Source organism: Calonectris borealis, chromosome 3 (assembly GCF_964195595.1).
Source record: "Calonectris borealis chromosome 3, bCalBor7.hap1.2, whole genome shotgun sequence".
In the NCBI taxonomy this organism is placed as follows: Eukaryota; Metazoa; Chordata; class Aves; order Procellariiformes; family Procellariidae; genus Calonectris; species Calonectris borealis.
This window is the reverse complement of record NC_134314.1, coordinates 14639629-14660747: the sequence shown is the minus strand read 5'-3', so window position 1 is coordinate 14660747 and position 21119 is coordinate 14639629. Positions and strand designations below refer to the sequence as shown.

At 41.2% G+C, this 21119-nt stretch overlaps 1 protein-coding gene across 1 annotated transcript; it reads left to right on the top strand.

Moving 5' to 3' along the window:
• The first annotated feature begins 17099 nt into the window (after window positions 1-17099).
• Window positions 17100-20493, top strand: LRATD1 (LRAT domain containing 1). Its single transcript, XM_075145031.1, has 2 exons — window positions 17100-17270; window positions 17938-20493. The coding sequence occupies exon 2, from the start codon at window positions 17975-17977 to the stop codon at window positions 18827-18829; it is 855 nt and encodes a 284-aa protein (XP_075001132.1). The 5' UTR covers window positions 17100-17270; window positions 17938-17974; the 3' UTR covers window positions 18830-20493.
• Window positions 20494-21119: the final 626 nt, after the last annotated feature.

The following is a 21119-nucleotide window of genomic DNA, read 5'->3' as shown; positions in this document are numbered from 1 at the left end:
CTATTGCGCATCCCCCAGTCTATTCTCTGGGGCAGGACAGAGTGAGAACCAGAGAAGGCCTGGATGCTGTGCAAACACTGTTCGGCAAAAGCTAGAAGATTAGTGTGTTATCAGTACTGTTTTGGCCACAAATCTAAACCACAGCACCATATGAGCTCCTATGAAGAAGATTAACTCTATCCTAGCCAAACCCAGTACCTCTGCCGGATTATAATTTGGAATAATTCTTCTGATTTCATTGAATTTAAGACGGAATTATAATAACTGGTGACTGAAATAAGAATCTAGTTTACTTCAATGCTTACCTCTGTTTTTTGAAACTGTTGTTTAAACTATGTTATTTAAAAATAATTACCATTTATTCTCTTTTCTCAGTTTAAACTACTATTAGCCAGTTTCTAATCAAACTGTGGAAGAATTACCGCTTTCATGAGTGTTCCAAATCATCCCAGTGCTTTTTCTGGAAAAAAACCAGTCAAATATCTGTGGTGATATATTACGTGTATACAGGAAATGAAACACATTGCACACTTTAATTTCTGTATGCCTTAGTACGACTAAAGAAAACCCAGCAATTCTTGTGGCTTTAGATGAACGCACGTATTCACTAAGAGTGTAATTTAAGTTAGTTTTCAAGGTATTTTTGGAACATGGAACACACTTTAGAGTTCTGTGCCGTGCTCTGAAGCACCAGTGACTGTTCTTCTCTGGAGGGCGATCTGGACACATGGGCCCTCCCCAGCTGACTTCACAGGCCTTAGGACATGAGCCACGCTGAGAAGAGAGGGACTATGCTGCTAACATAGGCCTTTCTCATTTCTAGCTATGAACACAAATATGAGAGAGATCTAAACTGAACGTTGGTAACCAGAAAAATGGACCCAGAACCTTAGAGGGGCTGTTATTGTTGGTGTGGGCAGAGTGCATTGAGGACGTGGCAATTCTGCTTCCAGATCCTAATCAGGTTGTGTGTTCACAGGGGCTCCACCACACCTCCCAGTACTTCCAGCTTCGGGGCTGACTCACACAGGAGCAACTGTATTGCCTTTACTCCTACAGCAGCATCACATTTCTGTCTCCGTGGAAGGCCAGTGGGAGAAGTCCTGCAGCACTGTTGCAAATAAGACTTAGATTTCAAATTGCTTACAGATTTTAGGAAACATTAACCCTTGTAATGATCATTGTTTTTAATAGAAGAGAAGAGGTCAGCTACAAAGGCGCTACATTATCTTACATAGAAACACACTACCTTTTGCCAGCTGATGGCTGGGGCCCAAAACACTCCTTCAGTATTAATTTTCTGTTTAAGTGGATTATTGTTGTAGCTCCCCAGCTTGAATGGAAGCCTGATGTCCATCAGATGATTTTGCTAATTGTGATCAACACTGTAGAAACCCTATGAGTTCCTTTTTTATTGTAGTTATGTAGGAATACTATGGCCAGACTTTCACTACTACATGCTGCTCCTTTTTCTTTGACTAGTTTGTGCAGTTGTGATACTGTCTACAGAATAAATAAAACCATCAAAAGAATATGATACACATTTTAATTCAAAGCAGAACAGTATTTGTAATGAGCTTCCCTTTTACCCAACAATCAAAAAAACCCCAGTTCCCAAACTAGCAGTGTTTCCACTAGCCATTCATAATCCCTTATTCCCCTTCCTCCTACCTCTCCCTCTCAGTCGCAGGCATCATAACTGAACCAGTCACATTTCAAAACACATTGTCTAATTGGTCCCATTAACCATCATCAATGAGACATTTAATTGCCTTTTCTGCAGTTCATCAACATGTTGGAATTGTGTTTCATTTAATCCATGTCAAACCCCTACAGAAAGTCCAGCTACTATACTTCACTTTTCTGTTTATTTTCCAGTGCAGTATGTGTTACAATGTGCTGCATGCTGAGAATTCTCAGGTTATAAAGTACACAACCAAAATCATTGCTTAAAAGCTTTTGGTGATTGCTCATGCCTCTCAGTCCTAATGCATCAGTGAAGTCTTTGGAAGAAAATTACAATGCATGGAGACTTTAGAAAATCCACATTGTTTATTTGTTTATTTGCATATTAAATGTAGAAAATAATCTCACGCATTATTATTTCTATTGAATCCAGAAATCTCTCATACTGTGCAGAAAAAGGGAAGGCAGTGTTACAGGGATTAATAATGCATCTAATATGAATCTCTTGGTAAAATTAAAGATGAAAGAAACAACATAAAAATAGCATGAAAGCTGAGACATCAAAACACAAAAGCATGGGCATTCTGAAATCAGACTGCCATTTCACTTTTATTACACATCTTTTGTGCCTAGGTGTTGTAACAAAGAACTACACAAATCCAAAGCACTTTTGAACCAAATTCTTGCACCGATTTATGAAAAAAAAAAGAAATATCTAGATCAAGAAGTTTATTAAATACCCAATCACATACCAGTATCTTACTGGTGCAGGAAGGTAGTAGCATAATGTACTACTGAGGCTCCCTGACACTTCATATTACAAATCCCTGTTTTCATAGCTTATAATTTTGCAAAATTATTAATGATTTGGGCTGAAATTTTCTATGACAGATGCCTGCCCGAGGCTGTTTCTTCAGTGGGCAACATTCAATCAAATGACTCAACCATTTGGGGAAATTGAATTAGGGGAAAATTAACATTAAAAAGTGTTAGCTACCTCATTTTATAAAGCCGAACCATGCTTTGAAGCCCAGACATCACAACTGCAGTCAGGGTGCTTTTTACCACCTTTTAAAAAATATATATAGAAATTTGACCAGTTCTAAACACTTGAAAAGAAAATTATAAACTCATGTCTGCATGGAAAAAGGCTTGCTAGAACTTGTTTGGACCTAACAGAGTTCTCAGTGCTGTGCACAGAATTGCACATGTTCTAGGCCTCACAGTGACTGAGGATGCTGCACATCGTTCGACCACGTATGTGTCATCCCAACTGAATGAATGAGCACACTTTATCCCTTGTGGTTCCTGCACATCACAAGTCTGCACAACATTTGCTATAGCTTGCCCATGACTAAGGGGGAAAGGCTGGACCAGGATGATGTTAACCAGACACCAAACTAGAAGGCAAGGAACCAGAATCTCCTATGTGGTTAATGAATATCCTACTGGCAAAAAGAGGCTCAGAGAGATCAGTGTCAAAAGTATCCACTAAACTCAGTCACCTAATCTGAAATACCAATCCCCTCCTTTATTTCTGGAATGCTGAGTATCATGAAGCTTAGTGATGTTAGGTGTCTCCCACAGAACAACACAATAGCAGGGTCATTTTTAGGGGATAGTGAGACTACTGCTGCTAAGGAGATGCCACATTATTAGTAGTGCAGCATTGAACGTGCTTGATGACCTAGGTATCTATTTTGGTGAGCGAGTAATGGAGAAAAATTAAGTCAACAACCAAATGAGTGAATGCTGATGGATGCAGATGATAACCTGGCAATGAATTACAAGGAAAACTGAAATACTTATTTTGGTTTTGCCTCACCCTCACCAGGCAAGCCTGCTCCCAGCCCTCTGCTCATAACAGCATGGTTTGGAAAGAAGAATGATTGGATAGCAACAGAAAGGGGATTACTTAGGAAAACTGGATAATTCAATCTATAGAGCCTGAAAAGATACCCAAGGCTGTAGAAGAGTTGGCCGATGTAATTATAAAGCTGTTTACTAACAATTAAAAATCATGGCAACGACAGATCAGGCCCATATTTAAGAAAGGTAAGAAGGACAACCCGGGGAACTATCAGGTGAACACAGTAAGCACGGTCCCTGGTGGGATGGAGGATGTATGTACTCCTAGCATCCATTTATGAGCGTGCAAAGGACAAGAAGACAATCAAGAACAGTCAGCACAGATTTACAAAGGCAAATCATCACCTGACCAACCTGATTGCCTTCTATGACAAAATGACTGACTGGGAAGATAAGGAGTAACATTTCCTGTAACTTTCACTCCACTAAGGCATTTGGCAATGCCTTTCACCACGTTCTTGTTTGGAGGCTGAGAAAGTGTGGTGGGATAAATATTATTTTAACTGGACTGAAAACTGGCTGCACCACTGGGATCCAAGGCAGCATTCAATGGCTTGAAGTCTAAAGGTTGGTAATGAAACAAGAACTCTAGAGTTTGAAAGCAGTGACAGTGCAGTTCAATATCTTCTCCTGGATGATGAGGCAGAATGCTCCCTCAGGAAATTTTCTGAAGAAATGTTTGACGCACCAGATGATACAGATTCAGCTCTAGGGGCCTTGAGAAAACTGAAGACTAGGCCAACAGAAGCTTTGTGATGCTCAAGAGGGAGAAGTGCCAAGTTCCGCGTGTGAGGTGGAATAACCTCATGCAGCAGTACTGGCTGAGTGGCATCTCCTTAAAAGGACCTGCAGTTACAGTGGGTATCAAGCTGAATATGAGCAGAAGTGCACTACCAACATGAATAAGACAAAAGTGCATATTGGGCTACACTAGAAGTGAGGCCACATCACTCTACACAGCATTGACAAGACTGCAACTGGAGTACCATGCCCAGTCTTGGGGTCCACAGCTCAAAATAAGTGTCGGGAAACTGAAAGGGTCCATCAGCTGTTCAGGAGCCTAGAGCATATGGCCTACAAGAAATGGAGGGACCTGTAAGTGTTTAGTCTGGCAAAGAGGAGGCTAAGGGACAATCCAAAAGCAGCCTACTACCAGAAGAAGGGCAGTTACAAAGATAACACGGCCAAATTCTTCTTTGTAGTGGCAGACAATTAGCAAGAAGCAGCTGCAACAAGTTGCAGCTTGAGAAATTCAAATTGGACATTATGAAAAACTTTCTCGCTATACAGATAGCACAGTACTGGAGCAGTCTGCAAATTAGTGAAATCTCCATTCTTTCTAAGACACAGTTAGAAAAAGCCACTGCTGATGGAGATCCAGGATTGATATTAGCCTCACTTTGAGCAGGAGGTGCATTAGATGGGCTACTAGATATCCCTTCCAACTACTACTTCTATGAGTCTAGGACAGAAAAAAACCCTGCTGCTAAACCTTAGTTCTTCCAAATAGTGTACCTCAGGAAATCTAAATTGCCTAGGAATAAGAATACAGCTGGGCAACCGTTACTAATAATTTCCATGAATACATAATCCATTCTTAAAAGCTTTTACACTAATTATGTTCACAACTCCTTTTTCACTCCATTTCCACAAAATATTTTACCTGGAGAAAGATTCAATGAATTCTAACTACTGGACATCAGCTGTGGCTGTCCTCTGTAGAGGACCATCTACTACGTAAATCTTGTTAAACCCTCGCTGCAGAGTTTGGCTTCTCTTCAGGGTCTTTCAGTTTATACAGAGGGACTGCTCTGTCAACAAGAGATTTATTGATACAGAGTTCTGCTAAGACGAAAGAATTTGTGAATATAATCACTAGGGCAATAAGTAAGTTGCAGCAATTTACAAGACTCACAGATTCCAAAATTTTAATGTCAGAAACAGGGATGTGGGAAATAACGTGACAACATAACAGTTTCACAGAAAACGGTGTAGTTGGATGACGATCTAAACGTGAATCAACAATGCCGCTCTGTTGCAAAAAGGCATAGACCATACCAAAAGGTATAAACAGACAGACAGCCTGTAAACAATTCTTCTGTTCTGCTCCGCTCTGTTAAAGCCTCAGCTGGGTTTCTTTTTCCAATTTTGGGCACCACAGTTTGTGAAAGATGTGAAATTGAAGAGAGGTCAGTAGAATAAACAGAACAACTGGGATTCTAGAAAACATAACTGGACAGAAAAAACCTGAATGAATTATGATTCTTTAACCTAAAAAAAAGATAAGACTAAAAGGGAAATTTATTCAAGTGCATAAAAGGCTGCAAGTAGGAGAGAAGGAATAAATTATTCTCCATGACCTAAGAGATAGAACAAGAAATGATGGGTTTAAACTGCAACAAAGTTTGAAATTAGGATTAGAATATTAGAAAATAGTAATACAATGATAAGAATAGTGAAGTGCTGAAATAGATCTTCTGGGAGATTATGGACTCTTGAACTGTAGAGATCTTCAAAACAATGTTCGTGAGCTACCAGTACTCACAGAGATATTGCTGAGGAAGGGGGCAATTAGATAATGAATCTATGAAAGTGTTTCTTTTTATTTTTCCTTTGACTATATGGAAACAAATGACTTTATTTGACTGTTCCATAAAACACACTCAGTTTTGAACATTAGATATTACAAGCATCGCATTACCTTCTGTATTTTTTTTCTAAGAGTTAATAACTTTCTTTTAAAAAATATAGTGTTTTATTTCTCCTTTGGATTTGTTTGGGTGTATCTTTCTTCCAGCTATCTTGTACTGATGGGACTTTATTCTGGAACCATGGAAATTCCCACTATTTCATTTACACAGAGGACTTAAGGGAGGTGTTTGAATTGTGTGCCCCAAACATTTTCATACCATAAGTATTCTTTACAAGCTTCTGCTCATGAGCAAAAGTAATAATCAAGAAATATAATATGAAAACAAGAAGCAACTTCTGTTCATGGAAATTATTCCACAAAATAATTTTGCCCAATCAATACATTTGACAAAACAGTTATTTTTTCATGAGCTATTTGCGAACAGAAGGAAAAAAAAGAAAAAAGGGAAAAGAAAAAGACAATGTGTCAAATAAATGATTCACTAAGAATCATGAACCCAGTTAAAGCTAAGATGAACATATGTGACTTACATCATTTTCAGTTTAATTTACTACAGTTGGTTCTTTGCAGACTCTTTCCTCTTTATTAGCTTCATGTAATTCTGTAATTCTCAACTAGCCACATAATAAGGCTTAATCATATTTGGTGAGGGGAGGTTATCAAAGCCCAGTTCTCCTGTACAGGTGTCTCTGGGGTTGCAAGGAATTATCTGTTTCTGGTCTTGGAGCGTCCATACCACACATGACTGTAGTCATAAGCCGAGCTCACATGCTGCTGTCAGGATGGTTTATTAGAACAGCTACATTTTTTTTTCTTTTGGTAAATACTCTGTGTACCAAGAAATATATTACTCAGTTATCAAAAATATTTTTAAAGTCCAAGTTAAATTCAGCCAAACCTTTCAGTCCAAAACTATTCAGCATTTTTGAAGATTCTGACTATTTTGTTTTGACATTAGCATTTAGTCTTTCTAATTAAGGGAGAAAAAGACCGTCATCTTTCAAAAGAAAATTTCAGTTTCCACCTACTTATGCTTCATATTTACTTATCTGTCTCTTTTTTTTTTCAAGTAAAAAAGTGCATGTTTAAAAAATCCCACTCTTCAGGTCAAAAACATTTGATTTAATAGAATTTTTTTTTCATAGGTTAGTTTTTTGTTTGGGGTCTTTTTTCCAATGTTTGGTGAAGTTTGTAATGCAGCACAATTCATAGCAGCTTTTTTCAACTGAGCTAAAAGAATCACTGGCCATATCAGGGCTCTATAATTGCGAATTTCTTCATATTCTGGACACGGGGTTACCATCGCAGCCTCAGGTGAATATCTCCCTATGAAATGGTCACAGAACAACAATCTTTACAAGCTTATCCCAGGGATCAGAGTATTCAAAGGCCTTTTATCATTAGCAATTCTCTCATACTCTGCAAACACAACACAGGGGTTGCTTTCACACCCAGAATTTCATCCATATTGTGGATTATTACCCCACAAACTTGGTGACATCCAAAATAATACAATTCTTACAGCACTGTATGTGAAACGTCAGTGATGGTCTAGGGAACAGGTAAGTGAAAAGAAATGAGCGTGCAGTTACATTATTTAAATTCATTTCTGTTTGACAGTACCTCCATATCCCATGTTTATTGCATTTCACTTAACATGTCCCCTGCAGAGATGTATTAACATCACGGTTCATTAATGATGTTACATTGGCTCCCCAGACCAGCACTGACATTGTAGCACTATTGTCTTTCATGTCCTAAATTACCATCTCACATTGCCACAGATTTTTACTTTTTTCCTAGTAAGGAACAGCTATGTTCACTTTATTATTTAGCACCTCGTACCTAACTCTTCTAGTACAAACTTGTATTTCAGTAAAGGTCTGAACAGTCCCCAAAAGAAACAGACTTATGAGAACTACCGTGAACAAATACACTGCCCTTGCACTATATAACTGCTATCAGCCAACACAGAAGGTGAAGGGAGGTGAAAGAAGTATGAATATTCCCATTTACATAGGGGAAGGTAAGCAGTACAGAGATTAAGGGATCGAGCCAATAATAGATTTAAACATCTAAAGCAGGATTTGGGGAAAATGGAGATGTTTAGGTAGAAAACTGTAATCTGAAAAGCAAAGCAACAGCTGCTGCCTCAACTTGGAGGCACTTAAACCCAAGAGAGACTGTAGATTTGAGTTTACAAGAGGTTAGCGTTTCTCATTATAGTCATGCCTGAAGTTTCCTGAGTGTTAGCAACACAGCACCTATCAACAGTGGCCTGCTGTGAACTCATGCTAAATCCCTGGGGGTCCTCCCCCGGGCTCTGTGCGGAGCTCTGCAACACTGACCATCCACCGCAGGCCTGAGCACAACACAAAATCATGGGGTTTAAGAGGTTGCAGCCACAAATGGTGATGTACTTGACCACCTCTTTTGTAATCAGCAGTCAAATCAGAAACCAGTTATCAGGAAAGTAGGATCCACTTATTTTTTCTGCTTTGTAGGAAAGAGTGAAGCATCTATTTTTGCAGGAATGTTCTCATCTCAAGGCTATTTCCATTTTTACATTAAATAGTCTTTGAACTTCGGGAACAGAAATAGGAACCTAGCTTTCTTTGTCTTCAGGTGAGTACACTAATCACTTAGTTAAATGTTTTGTTCGTGTTTCCTTGAATTATTTTCTTAACAAGGGCAAGGTTACAACATGATGACTGGAGAATAGCCAGATAGCCTGCAGTGTGTCTAACTAGTAGATACACTTAAGCTGAATGACAGAGATCTAAACCACTGTGGCTACATAGGGAACTGAACCCAGATTTTTCACACCTGAGTAACATGCCCATGTTTTAAAACAGAAAAGTGCTTCTAATTCTTTCACTTTAAATAATAATTGATGGCACCAGCCTAGCTCTCAGTGACATGACATGGTCACTATGAGACTTTCTAGCACAGCTGAAAAGAAAATGAACAGGTACAAAATCAGTTTTGTCTCAATTCAGATTTTTTTTTCTTCCCTTTTCAGTAATTTTTTTTCTCTATCAAAATCACATTAATTTCTGCTTTTTTTTTTACGGGGAAGGAGGAAATTAAGATAAAGTACTGTCATACCTTATGCAACTTATCCTGAGTATATTCAAGTCATGCTGCATCTTCTAAACTTAGGGATAAACATAAATTTTGCATGGCTTTTTACTTCTGTTATTACTGAAGGAACAACACAGCTAAGTAAAATGAGCTGTAGTCTACACTCATTTATGCATTATACATAAAGTAGTTGGTTAAAGTTTAGTACACTACATCTTTAAAACAAACTTTTGTAAACAATAGGTTTGTATGGACGTGATCACAAAAAGAAAGTATGAAGATAACAGCGTTAACCTGCGAGTCCAATTAGGTCAGTCAGACTTTTAGCTGGAAGAATGATATACATAAATAGACACTACTTGCCCTTGAGACCCAAGGTTGAGTTTAGAGGCTGGGAAAATGTTGTTTAGAAATTTTTACTGAAAATAGTATCAAATTTACAAATTCGGACTACTCTAATTTTTGTTGATTAGAAACTTATTTTTAAAAGCATCACAGTGCAGTCTCAACGATTTTATTCAATACTGATACATCTTAGCAAACTGAACGAATTCTAATTGTATGCATTTCTAAGCATCTAAAGTGGTATTCTTTCTCTGAATGCACACAGAGATCTCATTGGCTTCAAAGGAAATTGTGTGCATGTATCTGGTGACAGCCTTTTCTGTATTATAGGAAGGATGATGCTGGCCTGGCAGTAAAATTGATATGAAATTTGAATGACTTAGGTCTCCAGGATTGGGCTCTGTATTTGAAAAAGAAAAATAGAGGCTAACTCCAAAAGGTATTTATATATAGCAAGGTATGATTCCCCTACTGAATCTAGTTCTGTAACTCAGTCAAAAGGGTTCAGCTAACATCATAAACCATGAGAGTGAAGCTTGAACAGTTTATGAATAGCAACTGTCACACAGATTGAATTTTGTCTTTGCTATTCAGTCAAGGGGTATTTGTTATTGCTTATAATATTTAGAAAGTCATTTTGGAGTTGAGGTATTGAAAGTCTCACAGATAAAAATATTTTATAAAATATTAACTAGCCTAATAGAAAGAAGCATTGGGTGCTCATTTTATTTAAACATTTAATTTTCATGGGAGTCCTTCAGGGCAGCAGAAATATCATACATATTATTAAAAATGAGCAGAATTATAATAGAATGCAGTTACAGAACAATGACTTAATAAAGGATCCCAAAGCACATGCGAAAAAGGAAAGGGCCAAGCAAACAACCCTGTTATAATCATGCAGGCAAATTTTAGGTTGTCAACAGCTTTTCAATTAAAAAAAAAAATATATATACGTATAATGGACAATCTCTCTAGTTTTAAAGGGGAAATGCAAGAAAACTTCATGTCTTCTACTGGAGAAACCATTTTGCCTTTTCTCTTTCAGGAGCTTGGAAAACAGCTTAATAAGATAATAATAATAAAGTAACCCATGTGTACTTAGTTATATATTTATTATGCATTTCTCATTAGGTCATTTAGGGACAGAGTTAATACATCATTAGTGGAGAGTCATACACTGAAAATGTAAATTGTGTGAAGAACCACTACTTTACTCCTTATGGTCAGATATTGCTAAAAAGTTTTCCAATCTAAAAAACTGATTAGGAAAGCATTGCCTGCAGTTGTAGTTGAAGGAAGACATTAAAAAGTTGATTTGCCATGTGACAGTAGTCCACCTAATAAAATTGTATTAGAAGACAGTTACAAATACTTTTCTTTCTTTTTTTTCCTTTTTTTTTTTTTTTTTCTGTCAGCTTATTTTCTGAAGCTGAACTAGTTTCTGGAGATATTTTTTCCTGCACAAACATTATGGTGTCATTTTTATTTTAGATTTATTTGTAGCTAGAGCTAGAGGAGACTATAGGCATTTTCCTACTAGGCTGCCATTATCATCCTCCTTTTACAGGAGAAACAATGTAACCACCTTTATTAAAGCCATGTCAAAAGCATATATTCAGAAGAGACCACTACTCGTGACTGTTTCAGTTTCAGAGTACCAGCTACGGAGTGCCAACACCTTTAAAAAAGATGTTTTTCATCTGGCACATATTCAACACCTTGTTACAGCAATGTTGTAAATTTAAAGTTACCCTGTAACTACATGATCACAAGATCAGCTATAAAAGAAGTTGAAGGAGTAGGTAGTTGGGGTTAAAGTTCACTATCAATTGGAACCCTCTTATTCATGATTAAATATAATGTGAAACTGCATCTTTACTGGAAAAAAAAAAAACCAAAACAACCAAACCTGAATAAAAATTCTCTTATTATATTGAACCTTCTTGCACCAATATATGATCGAATTAGCAAATTCGATTATAGCAGAAATTAGCAGATCAGGCTTACTTTACCAAAAGCTTTCAAACACATACCCACTGAAAAACAGACTCTGTGGCTACAATCACTCGGTTAGGCTCACCACAAGGCTAGGCTATATTTTATTTTATTTCCTAACACAGATAGAAAGTAAAATGAAATTTATGTAAATAGTATGAACTTTTAGACTATGTTCCTGATCCAAACAATAGCCTGCATAAGTGTAAATATTCTGCTATGAATAACCAAATTTTCCCTATGTGACTGCCATCATGTCTGCTTAAAGGGTGGTGGTGGTGTTGGTGGTGGTGTTGCTGTTGTTTTGTTTCTTCTCTCTCTATACAAAAATGGTGGCATGTCAGAGCATTTTGGAATGTTCAAAATAACATTGAGAAGGAGATAATCCTGGAAATACAAGGATCAAGAAATGAGATTCACTGTTAATTGATCTAACTTTATGTTTATCAACATCCAATTCTTCAAAAGTTCATAAAGCATATTGTTGTAATCCTGGGGAAGGCTTCTTTGCATATCATAGTAGGTAATTTAAACTAACCTTCCCCCCGCCAAAAAAAAAAGCCTATGCATTCAGTTTCCATTTAGTGTAGAGAGACAGACATCTAAATGAAAATCTAGTCCCTCAGCTATTTTTCTTTCATACTCCAGTGAATGAATATTATGCTACTGTCAGGGCCCTGAGCACACTAGCAAGATCTACAAGCTCTTCCCTTGCTTCCTCAGGGGTTGCTGCCTGTGTTCAAGATCAGCTCTAACAACATGAGCCCCGGATCAGATGTCTGGGAGAAAAGCAAAGTTAATGATGAAGAGCTTTGAGGAGGCTCAGATGGAGTTTCAGCCCCTGACTTGGGAGCTGCATTGAAGCCCTGGCCCATGCCTAGGCTAGGCTGCCGGTTTGCCTGCATTGGGATGGCCTTGCATGGTTGCCGTGACTCCTGGCTGGGCCAACTACAATATCTTTTTGGTTGTATCCCTTGATCGGGAAGAGAAATTAAGTTTGGAGTCTTTACAAGCGTTATCTGACAAAAAATGCACTTGGTCATGCTTCAGCTTTCCTTCAGGAGCTGAGTTAAGTCTAAGCAGTTGGCTACACAGGGCCAGGTCACAGGTCCAAGGAATGGCACAGTATTATTCACTATATTAAATTGGTAGCATGGCCTTTTGTGAAGTTTGGGCACAGGTCAGCTACTATTCTTCCATACAGGCTAGGGATTAAAATGGGTTAGGAATAATTCTGAATAGGCAGCTTGGATGCAGCCACCCAGTTTTGGAGTTTAGAGAGTTCATCTGGACTATTATGTCGTTATACCATACCTCAGGGCCAGAGAACAGCCCCTGGCGAATTTTACTTACAAGTGACTCTATGAGTGCAAGAATCATGAAGCCACCAGAAGCCAGGAGAATAGCACAAAAGAGGCAAAGGGCAAAACTGTGGCCACAATTATCTTCTTGAGTGAGTTTTCACATTTTGTGTTTCACCATCACTGGATAAAATTGACAGAAGATGTCCAAAGCTCAAGGATCAAAATCCCAAGACCCTCCCAGACTAGTTAGATGTGGAAACTGTACTTAGTTATGCAGTGTGCCTGCTGCTATAGGGCTGGCAGGGCACACATTTACCCAGAATACCCCAAATCTGGGCATTATGGCCTTGCTTTGCTATGCGGTCAGTATGTTTGCAAAGCCATTTGCAAAAAGTGAGCAACCTTACCATCTACATCAGTTGTGATCCAGATCACAAGGTCAAAGGTCTAATGCCTTATGTCTCTGTGGCCTTAGGTACACTGAGACTATTGAAGATATAAGCACAGAGGAAGTACACATGGAGTATGCCATTTTAAAGAATTTCGGGTGAAGAAGATCTTTCCTGGTACCCTTTACGTCTAGGTGCCTCCAGGCAGCCCAGATTACAATCTGAAATAGAGGTGAGTTTCTGGGCATCTGAGATTCAACGTTAACAGAATTGTAATGGACAGATTTCTACAATCTAGAGAAAGTTTATAATACATAGGAAAGTTCCCACCCTTATCATCACTTTTTTTATCTCTGGTTGTTTATTGAAATGTGTTCCTAAATTTTTCTGCACAAATGTTCTCCACTCATTCAAATCAATGGAGGTTTCAGCTTCATTTTAGCAACGGGGGTCCAAAGCTTCAAAGCTCAGCTCAAGGCAAGACAATAAGAACATTTAAAAAATAAGGTTTAAAAAGTAAGCTACTGGGTATCTATTTTGTTACATATTTTAAGAGTTTTCACTGTATTACATTAAACATAAATGCAACAGTGACAAAATGCCAGGGATGGAAAAAGGCACAAAAGGAAAAAATAGCAATGGAAAAATATAAGTTCACTCCCCCAGAGTAGATCAAGACAGAACCAGAGATGATGATGATGCTACCAGGTTTCTCTCCTATGCTTGGAATGAGGAAAAAATTGTTAGTAACAATGGACTAGGGTTAGTAACATGGCAAATTCCCATGTCCTGGTGCAAGGAGAGATTATGGCCCTGGTTAATGAGGCTGAAGCTGGTCAATGGGAGTGTGAACAGAGTGACACTGCACTGACAGTGCCATGGTCTGAGAGCAGCCAAGCCTGCACTCACTGCCTTGCTAAATAAGCCTCCGTGAGCTCCCAGAAGCAAAACATCTAAAGAAGATGATGAACATAATCAAAATAACTCAGGCAAAACAAGCACCTCCAGTAGTCCATGGCAATACACTTCTGTGGACTCTGTGTACTGCTTTTGTAACATCCTCTAACATCAACAGAAGCCTTCAAACTGAGAGGTTTATTTCAAGCAGTGGGTTTACATAATTTCTATGATTTTTCTATAGTGTCCTTTAATCACAGTTTTATATAACTATGCCTATAAGTTTGGGAGGTTTTTTTGGTTTGTTTGTTTGTTGGGATTTTTTAAGGCAACTTCTTGACATTCTTCATAATTTAAAATTGGGATTGAAGAGAAACTGAGGGTAAAAGCCCTTCTTGAGGGATGGAGGTAGAGCATGAAGCACTGATGAGACAGACTGTGCAGCCAAGAGAACTGAAATGAAATGAGAAAACGAGTGTTGGAGGTGTGTTGAACAGAGGTCATGGAGACATGTGAATTGTAAGGGATTGTAAGTGCTTCAGCAAGAGATGGTATACCCTCATTGAGCAGACTTGCAAAAGCGTGGAAGACACAAAGAAAATGGCTAAAATGTGGCAGAAGATATTCCACCTAATTAGAAGTGCTGACCCAGACTCTTTCCTTCTGCGCCTGCAGTTTACTGAAGCAGTCTGTTCTCACTCTTTTGCATGGAAAAGATGAAATAATGTTTTGTTTGTTTAGAGCTATCTAAAAATTACTCCACGTAGCCTTGATGATTGGCAAATGTGGGAAGTGTGAACTGTGCGAGTGCAACTTAAAAAGATGCAGACTTTAAACAGGAAAAATGTAAAGTGTTTATAAAACAGAAACTGTTGATGAAGGCCTATGGAAAATGGCCTTCAACTTGGACTAGTCTTAACCATGAAGCATATTAACAGTTATAAAAAAAACCCAAAATATTTAAACACTGTTTTACAGCCTTAACTCTAAACCTATTAGAGTGTTTTCATAATTTAATTTGATGTTGCAGTTGGTGAAGGTCAAGCCACAAAAGAACATACAATTTCTGACAATCATTAGAAAAGCATTTACACAATTCCAGAGATTGATAACATCCATCTGTCATGCTTAGTCCTGTGAAACTTTTAAATGCATATATTAGAATAGAATCCTTTTTAATTCTTTTTTTTTTCAAATTTACTTTCTAGTTCTACAGACCCTGAATGCTACATCCTGAACTGCTGCAAATCAACTTAATTCCTGTGAGTCTCAGGCTGTAGCCCCTGGGTTTATGAGACATGGGAAGTCTGTAACCATCAACAGACTAGTATAATTGCCACAGTGAAAAATAACTGATGTCAGTCTTTGAATGTTATATCACTAAACACGCCCTTTTTTCTCTTCCATTTATGATGTGATGCCTTTGCATATGTTAAAAAAATAATGAGAACGAAAGACAGCCATATAAATATTTGAATGGAAAAAGAAAAGGGTAATTCAGAGTAAACACATCTATCTAAGAAACTCGGTATTTGACCTATATGAACTTAGGTATACAACTTGTACCCCGTGAAATTGGAATTCACTATATTTATTTAAGGATGTATGTCCCTCTGTCATGAGAATAAAGTGATGGCATTATTGTTCTCAGTTAATTAAACCTGAAGACTGGTGAAGAGAGAGATTATCCACGAACACTGAAAGCAGAAATACTTATGTCTAGATGACAAAACTATTTCCACTGTGAAGAAAGTAGTAAATTTACTTCTAGATGAAAATGGTACTTTAATATGATTCACATATGAACCAAAGAATGTCATTAGATTTTTTTCATGAAGTGTCTTAAAATATTTAAATCCTCACTTCTCAGAAGTTCGCATGATTGGAGCACAAGACTAGGAACTCGGAAGAACTAGGTTACAATCCCATCATTGACACTGCCTCACCAGGAAATGGTGGTCAACTGAAGTAATCATTTCTGAGTTTCATTTCCATAATGTGCAAACTTAGGTGTAAAAGTGTGTATTGGTACTAACTACTGTAGATGACAGATTTTAGATTTCATACGTTTTAGGAAGGAATGGACTGCTACTGTTAGGCAGTCTCATTTTTTACTTAAGTCAACTCATAGCACGTCTCCCAGTCACATCAGAGGACAGCCCACGACCGCTGCTTCAGCCAGATGTGGAAAGACAAACACAGGGAATCATCTTACCTAGCGTCAACCGTCTAACCAAAGCCCCATCTAGGCGGTGGCAAGACAGGCACCTCCTAGGGCAGCTCATCCCTTCCTAAAACAGGTCGTGCAACAGGCGAGAGGAACAGCCCTCTGGAAATGCCCGTCTCTCCGGACTATAGGGAAACCCAGAGGATCAGTTTAGACTGCACAGGTACAACCCGCACTTACTAAAGTTAGGTGAGGGGCATCCCACCTCCAGCCTTGAGGGCAGGAGCAACTCTTGGACACGTGCAACCCTCCAGCTGAAGCCCGGGCGGGTTTTTTTTTGATGGAAATTACTTTTTTCTTTTTTTTCTTTCTTTCTTTTCGGTGCAGGGGTCGCTTGGCAGCGGCACACCGCGGTGGGCACGCTCTTTAATCCCCCTTCCCCCGGGAAGCCCCGCCTCCCCGCACCGAGCCGCCGGCGTGCGGCAGCCCCGGGGCCGGCCGGGGGACGCCCGGGCTCGGCGGGGCACTGCTCGGCGGGGCACTACGCGGCGGCGGCGGCGGCGGCGGCGGCGGCGGCGGCGGCGGCGGCGGCGGCGGCGGGGCCCGGCCGGCAGTGACGCCGCGGAGCCCCGCTGCCGCCGCCGCCGCCGGGCGCAGCGCGGCGCGGCCAATGAGCGGGGCCGGGGCGGGCTCGGGAGCGGCGCCGCCGGTACTTAGGCTCGCCGGAGGGGCCAGGCAGCCCACAGCGGAGTGGGGCGGCGCGGGCGGAGGAGCGGGGCGCGCAGCGGGGAGGACGGAGCTCACCTCCTCTGCAGCGCCCATGGGGACAGGACGACTTTAAAGGAGTTTGGGGGGGTTCTGGCGCTGGGCGACCACGGGTACGGAGGGGGGTGAGAGGGACCCCTTGGGTGGGGGATGCTGATCGCCTGCTCTTTGCCTGTTCCTTGCGGGGTCCCGGCCGGGCTACGGGGATCGGGCGGGCGGGCAGGGGTGCCAGCTCCGGGGCCGTGTGCTCCTCCAGCCGCCTTCCCGCATGCAGCGCTGCCCAGTGCGGCTGAGCTCGGCTCGGCTGCGCGCAGGCGGAGGGAAGGGCTCGGGACCCTCCCGGCCAGCCCCTCCCCGCGCCCCGGGAGCCCTCTCCTCTTGCAGAGCGGGGAGCGGAGGCTCCGGGGGCGACTCCGTCCCCCGCGCAGAGCTGGCAGGCGGCGGAGAGCAGCCTTCTCCCGCGGCGGTGGGAGCCGGGCGCTCCGGGACCGTGGGGCTCGGGCAGCCCCGCATGGCGCGACCCGGCGAGCGCCGGGGAGACGGGGCTGTGCTCTGCCCTGCCCCGCACCCCGAGGGCGGGGGGAAGAATCCGCACTGGGAGTTTCTCCCTTGCACGGAGGGGAGGGAGAGAGTGGGGAGGCATGGGGGCTTAGGGCGGAATCGCTGAAGTCTTTTGTATGTGCCTTGATTTTTTTTCTTTCTTTCTTTCCTTCCCTCCGTTTGCACTCTCCTTCCCTTCTCTTGTTCTCTCTGTCCCTGCCCACCCCACCCTTCATTCAGATCCGGCGATTCCTGCCCTCGCCTCGCCCTGTCATTGATGGGAAATCAACTGGATCGCATCACCCACCTGAATTACAGCGAGCTGCCGACCGGGGACCCCTCGGGGATCGAGAAAGACGAGCTGCGCGTCGGGGTGGCTTACTTCTTTTCGGATGAGGAGGAGGACCTGGACGAGCGAGGCCAGCCAGACAAGTACAGCGTGAAGGGCTCCGGCAGCCCTGGCCCGGAGACGCCCACCCACCACCTCCACCACCAGCTGGTGCTGAACGAGACCCAGTTCTCCGCTTTCCGCGGCCAGGAATGCATCTTCTCCAAGGTCAGCAGCGGCCCCCAGGCTGGGGACCTCAGCGTCTACTCGGTGTCAGCCCTGCCTGCCCTCTGCAAGCCGGGGGATCTGCTGGAGCTGCTCTACCTGGGGCCGTCGGAGCACCCGCCGCCGCACTGGGCAGTGTACGTGGGCAGCGGGCAGATCATCCACCTGCACCAGGGGCAGATCCGGCAGGACAGCTTGTACGAGGCGGCCGCGGGCAACGTGGGCCGGGTGGTGAATAGCTGGTACCGCTTTCGCCCGCTGGTGGCTGAGCTGGTGGTGCAAAACGCCTGCGGGCACCTGGGCTTAAAAAGCGACGAGATCTGCTGGACTAACTCCGAGAGCTTCGCCGCCTGGTGCCGCTTCGGGAAAAGGGAGTTCAAAGCCGGGGGGGAGCTGCAGGCTGCTGCCGGCACCCAGCACCAGCAGCAATACTATCTCAAGATCCACTTGGCGGAGAACAAGGTGCACACGGTGAGGTTCCACAGCCTGGAGGATCTAATACGCGAGAAGCGCAGGATCGATGCCAGTGGCAAACTGAGGGTGATCAAAGACCTGGCTATAGTGGATGGGAAAGAATAGGGAGTAGCAGGGGCACATGGCTGTCTTCCGTCTGCCCTGCCCGGGGAGACCAGCCTGCCACAGAGACAGGAGGCTGCACCCTCTTTCTGTGGGACGCGACTGGAAGCAGGATCCATGGCAACATTCCAAAAAACCAGCATTCTTTACACCCATAGCCAGTATTTTGTTTGGCTTTTAATAGCGTTAATGCTGAAAGAGTGAGAGAGAGGAAGAAAAGAGGGGGGAGGTGCAGGAAGGCTGTTCTCAGAGTATGTGGACAAAGTCTCTCCTGTCGATCGATGTTGACCATTCTAGCAACACACCAATAAAATTTCAAATTGAAATTTTTTTAATTTTTATTTCATGGCTTTAATCCATGATAAGGTTTAAACATCTGGGGCCATGGATGTGGATCTAGCTAAAGGACTTTCTAGCTAATATTTGCCTTGCAGCCAACCAAAAGCATCAGTCATACTTTGCTAACTGGGAGGGAAAAGGGGGTTGCGGGGTGGAGGGAGGTAAATACTTGTTTGTTTTGTTTCTCAACACTTGCTTCAGCCTGTAGCTGTAACCCAAATTTTGTCCCACCCAACTTTGGCAAGATATTAACAGGAGAAAATGCTTTCACATTTCTAGTTGAAATCTATCACATTTAAAATTTTTGTCGTCTTTGCTTTCTGTTTGCAGCTCTCTGCTAAATGTCATCATAATGCATAAGATCTTTCCACTTCTTCCCTCCTCCCACCCTCCCTGCCTTTTTTTTTTTTTTTTTTTTTGGAAAAAGTTGGTGAGCAGCTGTTTTCTTGAAACTAAATTCATTGGTTAAGGGAAGTGGTGTATTTTGGAGAACGGTATACTCAGTGTTGCTCCTCAGAGATCCAGCCTCTAGGATCTCATGCTTGAGCTGTGGATTTGTATCGCTGTAGTGATTCTTACTGCACCACTGCTTCAATACCTCTTCATGCGCAGGTCAACAGAATCCTGCAAGAAACAAATAGGTTTGAATTCTGCATGTTGCTTCTTTGAAAAAGCAATTTATTGCATATTTACAATTCCACTTAAAGAAAGAAAAGATGTAATATGGCCAAGTTCATTTTGCATTTCAAATTCCAAGCAACTAAAAATCCTGTTCAGTCTAAGTTTAGAAATCCACAGCTGCATTTAAAAGATGCCTTTTAAAGTGATGTGAGCAATGCGTTGTCTGTATTTCAGATCCTATTCACTCATTGCTTAATTCTAAGTTTTGAAGTGAAAGATCAGAGTATTAAATATATAGTAAAAAAAATCTAAACAAATGAAATATACTGGGGCATTTCTAGAGCTGTCTGTTCTTTTTATTATTATTCTGAGCTGCATACAACTTGTAATAAGCATTTTGTCTTTGCATGTTTCAGTACTGGAAAGAAAATGCATTTGGTTTTGTCCCCTCTTCCCACATCAATGTCAGATGGCAGAACAGAAGGAATACCCCACTTCTGTATATATAATACACTCCACCCCTTATCAATGTACTGTGTCCTGGCTCCTTTTTGTATTAAACAATGTCATAAGCAACCTTGTTGCAACAGTAATTTCATTTCTACAAAGCATTTGTCTCCCATACCTGAAGCTGTGAGGGTGGAGTGTACTTCATTATAATAAAAGTGTCAGCATAAATATCTTTACAAAAAAAAGAAAAAAACAAACCAAAAAAACCCCAAATCCGTCAAAACTGCACCCCTTCAGTGAAGGTCATCTAACTGGCTTTGTGTTTGCTGATACACTTGGCAAAGTTATGTGGTAATAGGCAGTGTTAATTTTATCCTTTCCCCTAAAGTATCTTGGTTAGTACAATATAAGGTAAAGATGTGAAAAATGTGAATTGTCATTACTGTAAAATTACTGCTGAAATAGCCTCAAATCACAACATACCTTTTAATAAAAGTGTAATATTTTAGCTTTATATTGGCAATAGTTGCTGTCTGATAATGATAGCTTTTTTCCATAATGTAAACCGAGTCCTCTACATAGTATTTGTGTATCTTAATTATTATCCTGCATTAGATCTCCCAAATTGTCTGTTAGAACTGATTTCCCTATATCACTTGATGGAAACACTGTGGGATTGCAGAAAGGCACTGGCTTTGCACCCAAGGCACTTAAAAAATTAAAAATTTAAGTGGTAGGAGAAGGAAGGGGTGCAAAAGTAATTTATTTTAATTTCCCCTTATAAAAAATATGCATTAGAGAACTGAGGTTGGAAGAAGCAGGGAGAATTACATGAAGAGGGAATAAATTAACAGAATGTTTATGAAGACAGGAAGAATGAAGT

Coding starts and splice junctions, on each gene's coding strand:
- LRATD1 (XM_075145031.1), top strand. CDS start 17,975: ATGGGAAATCAACTGGATCGCATCACCCACCTGAATTACAGCGAGCTG.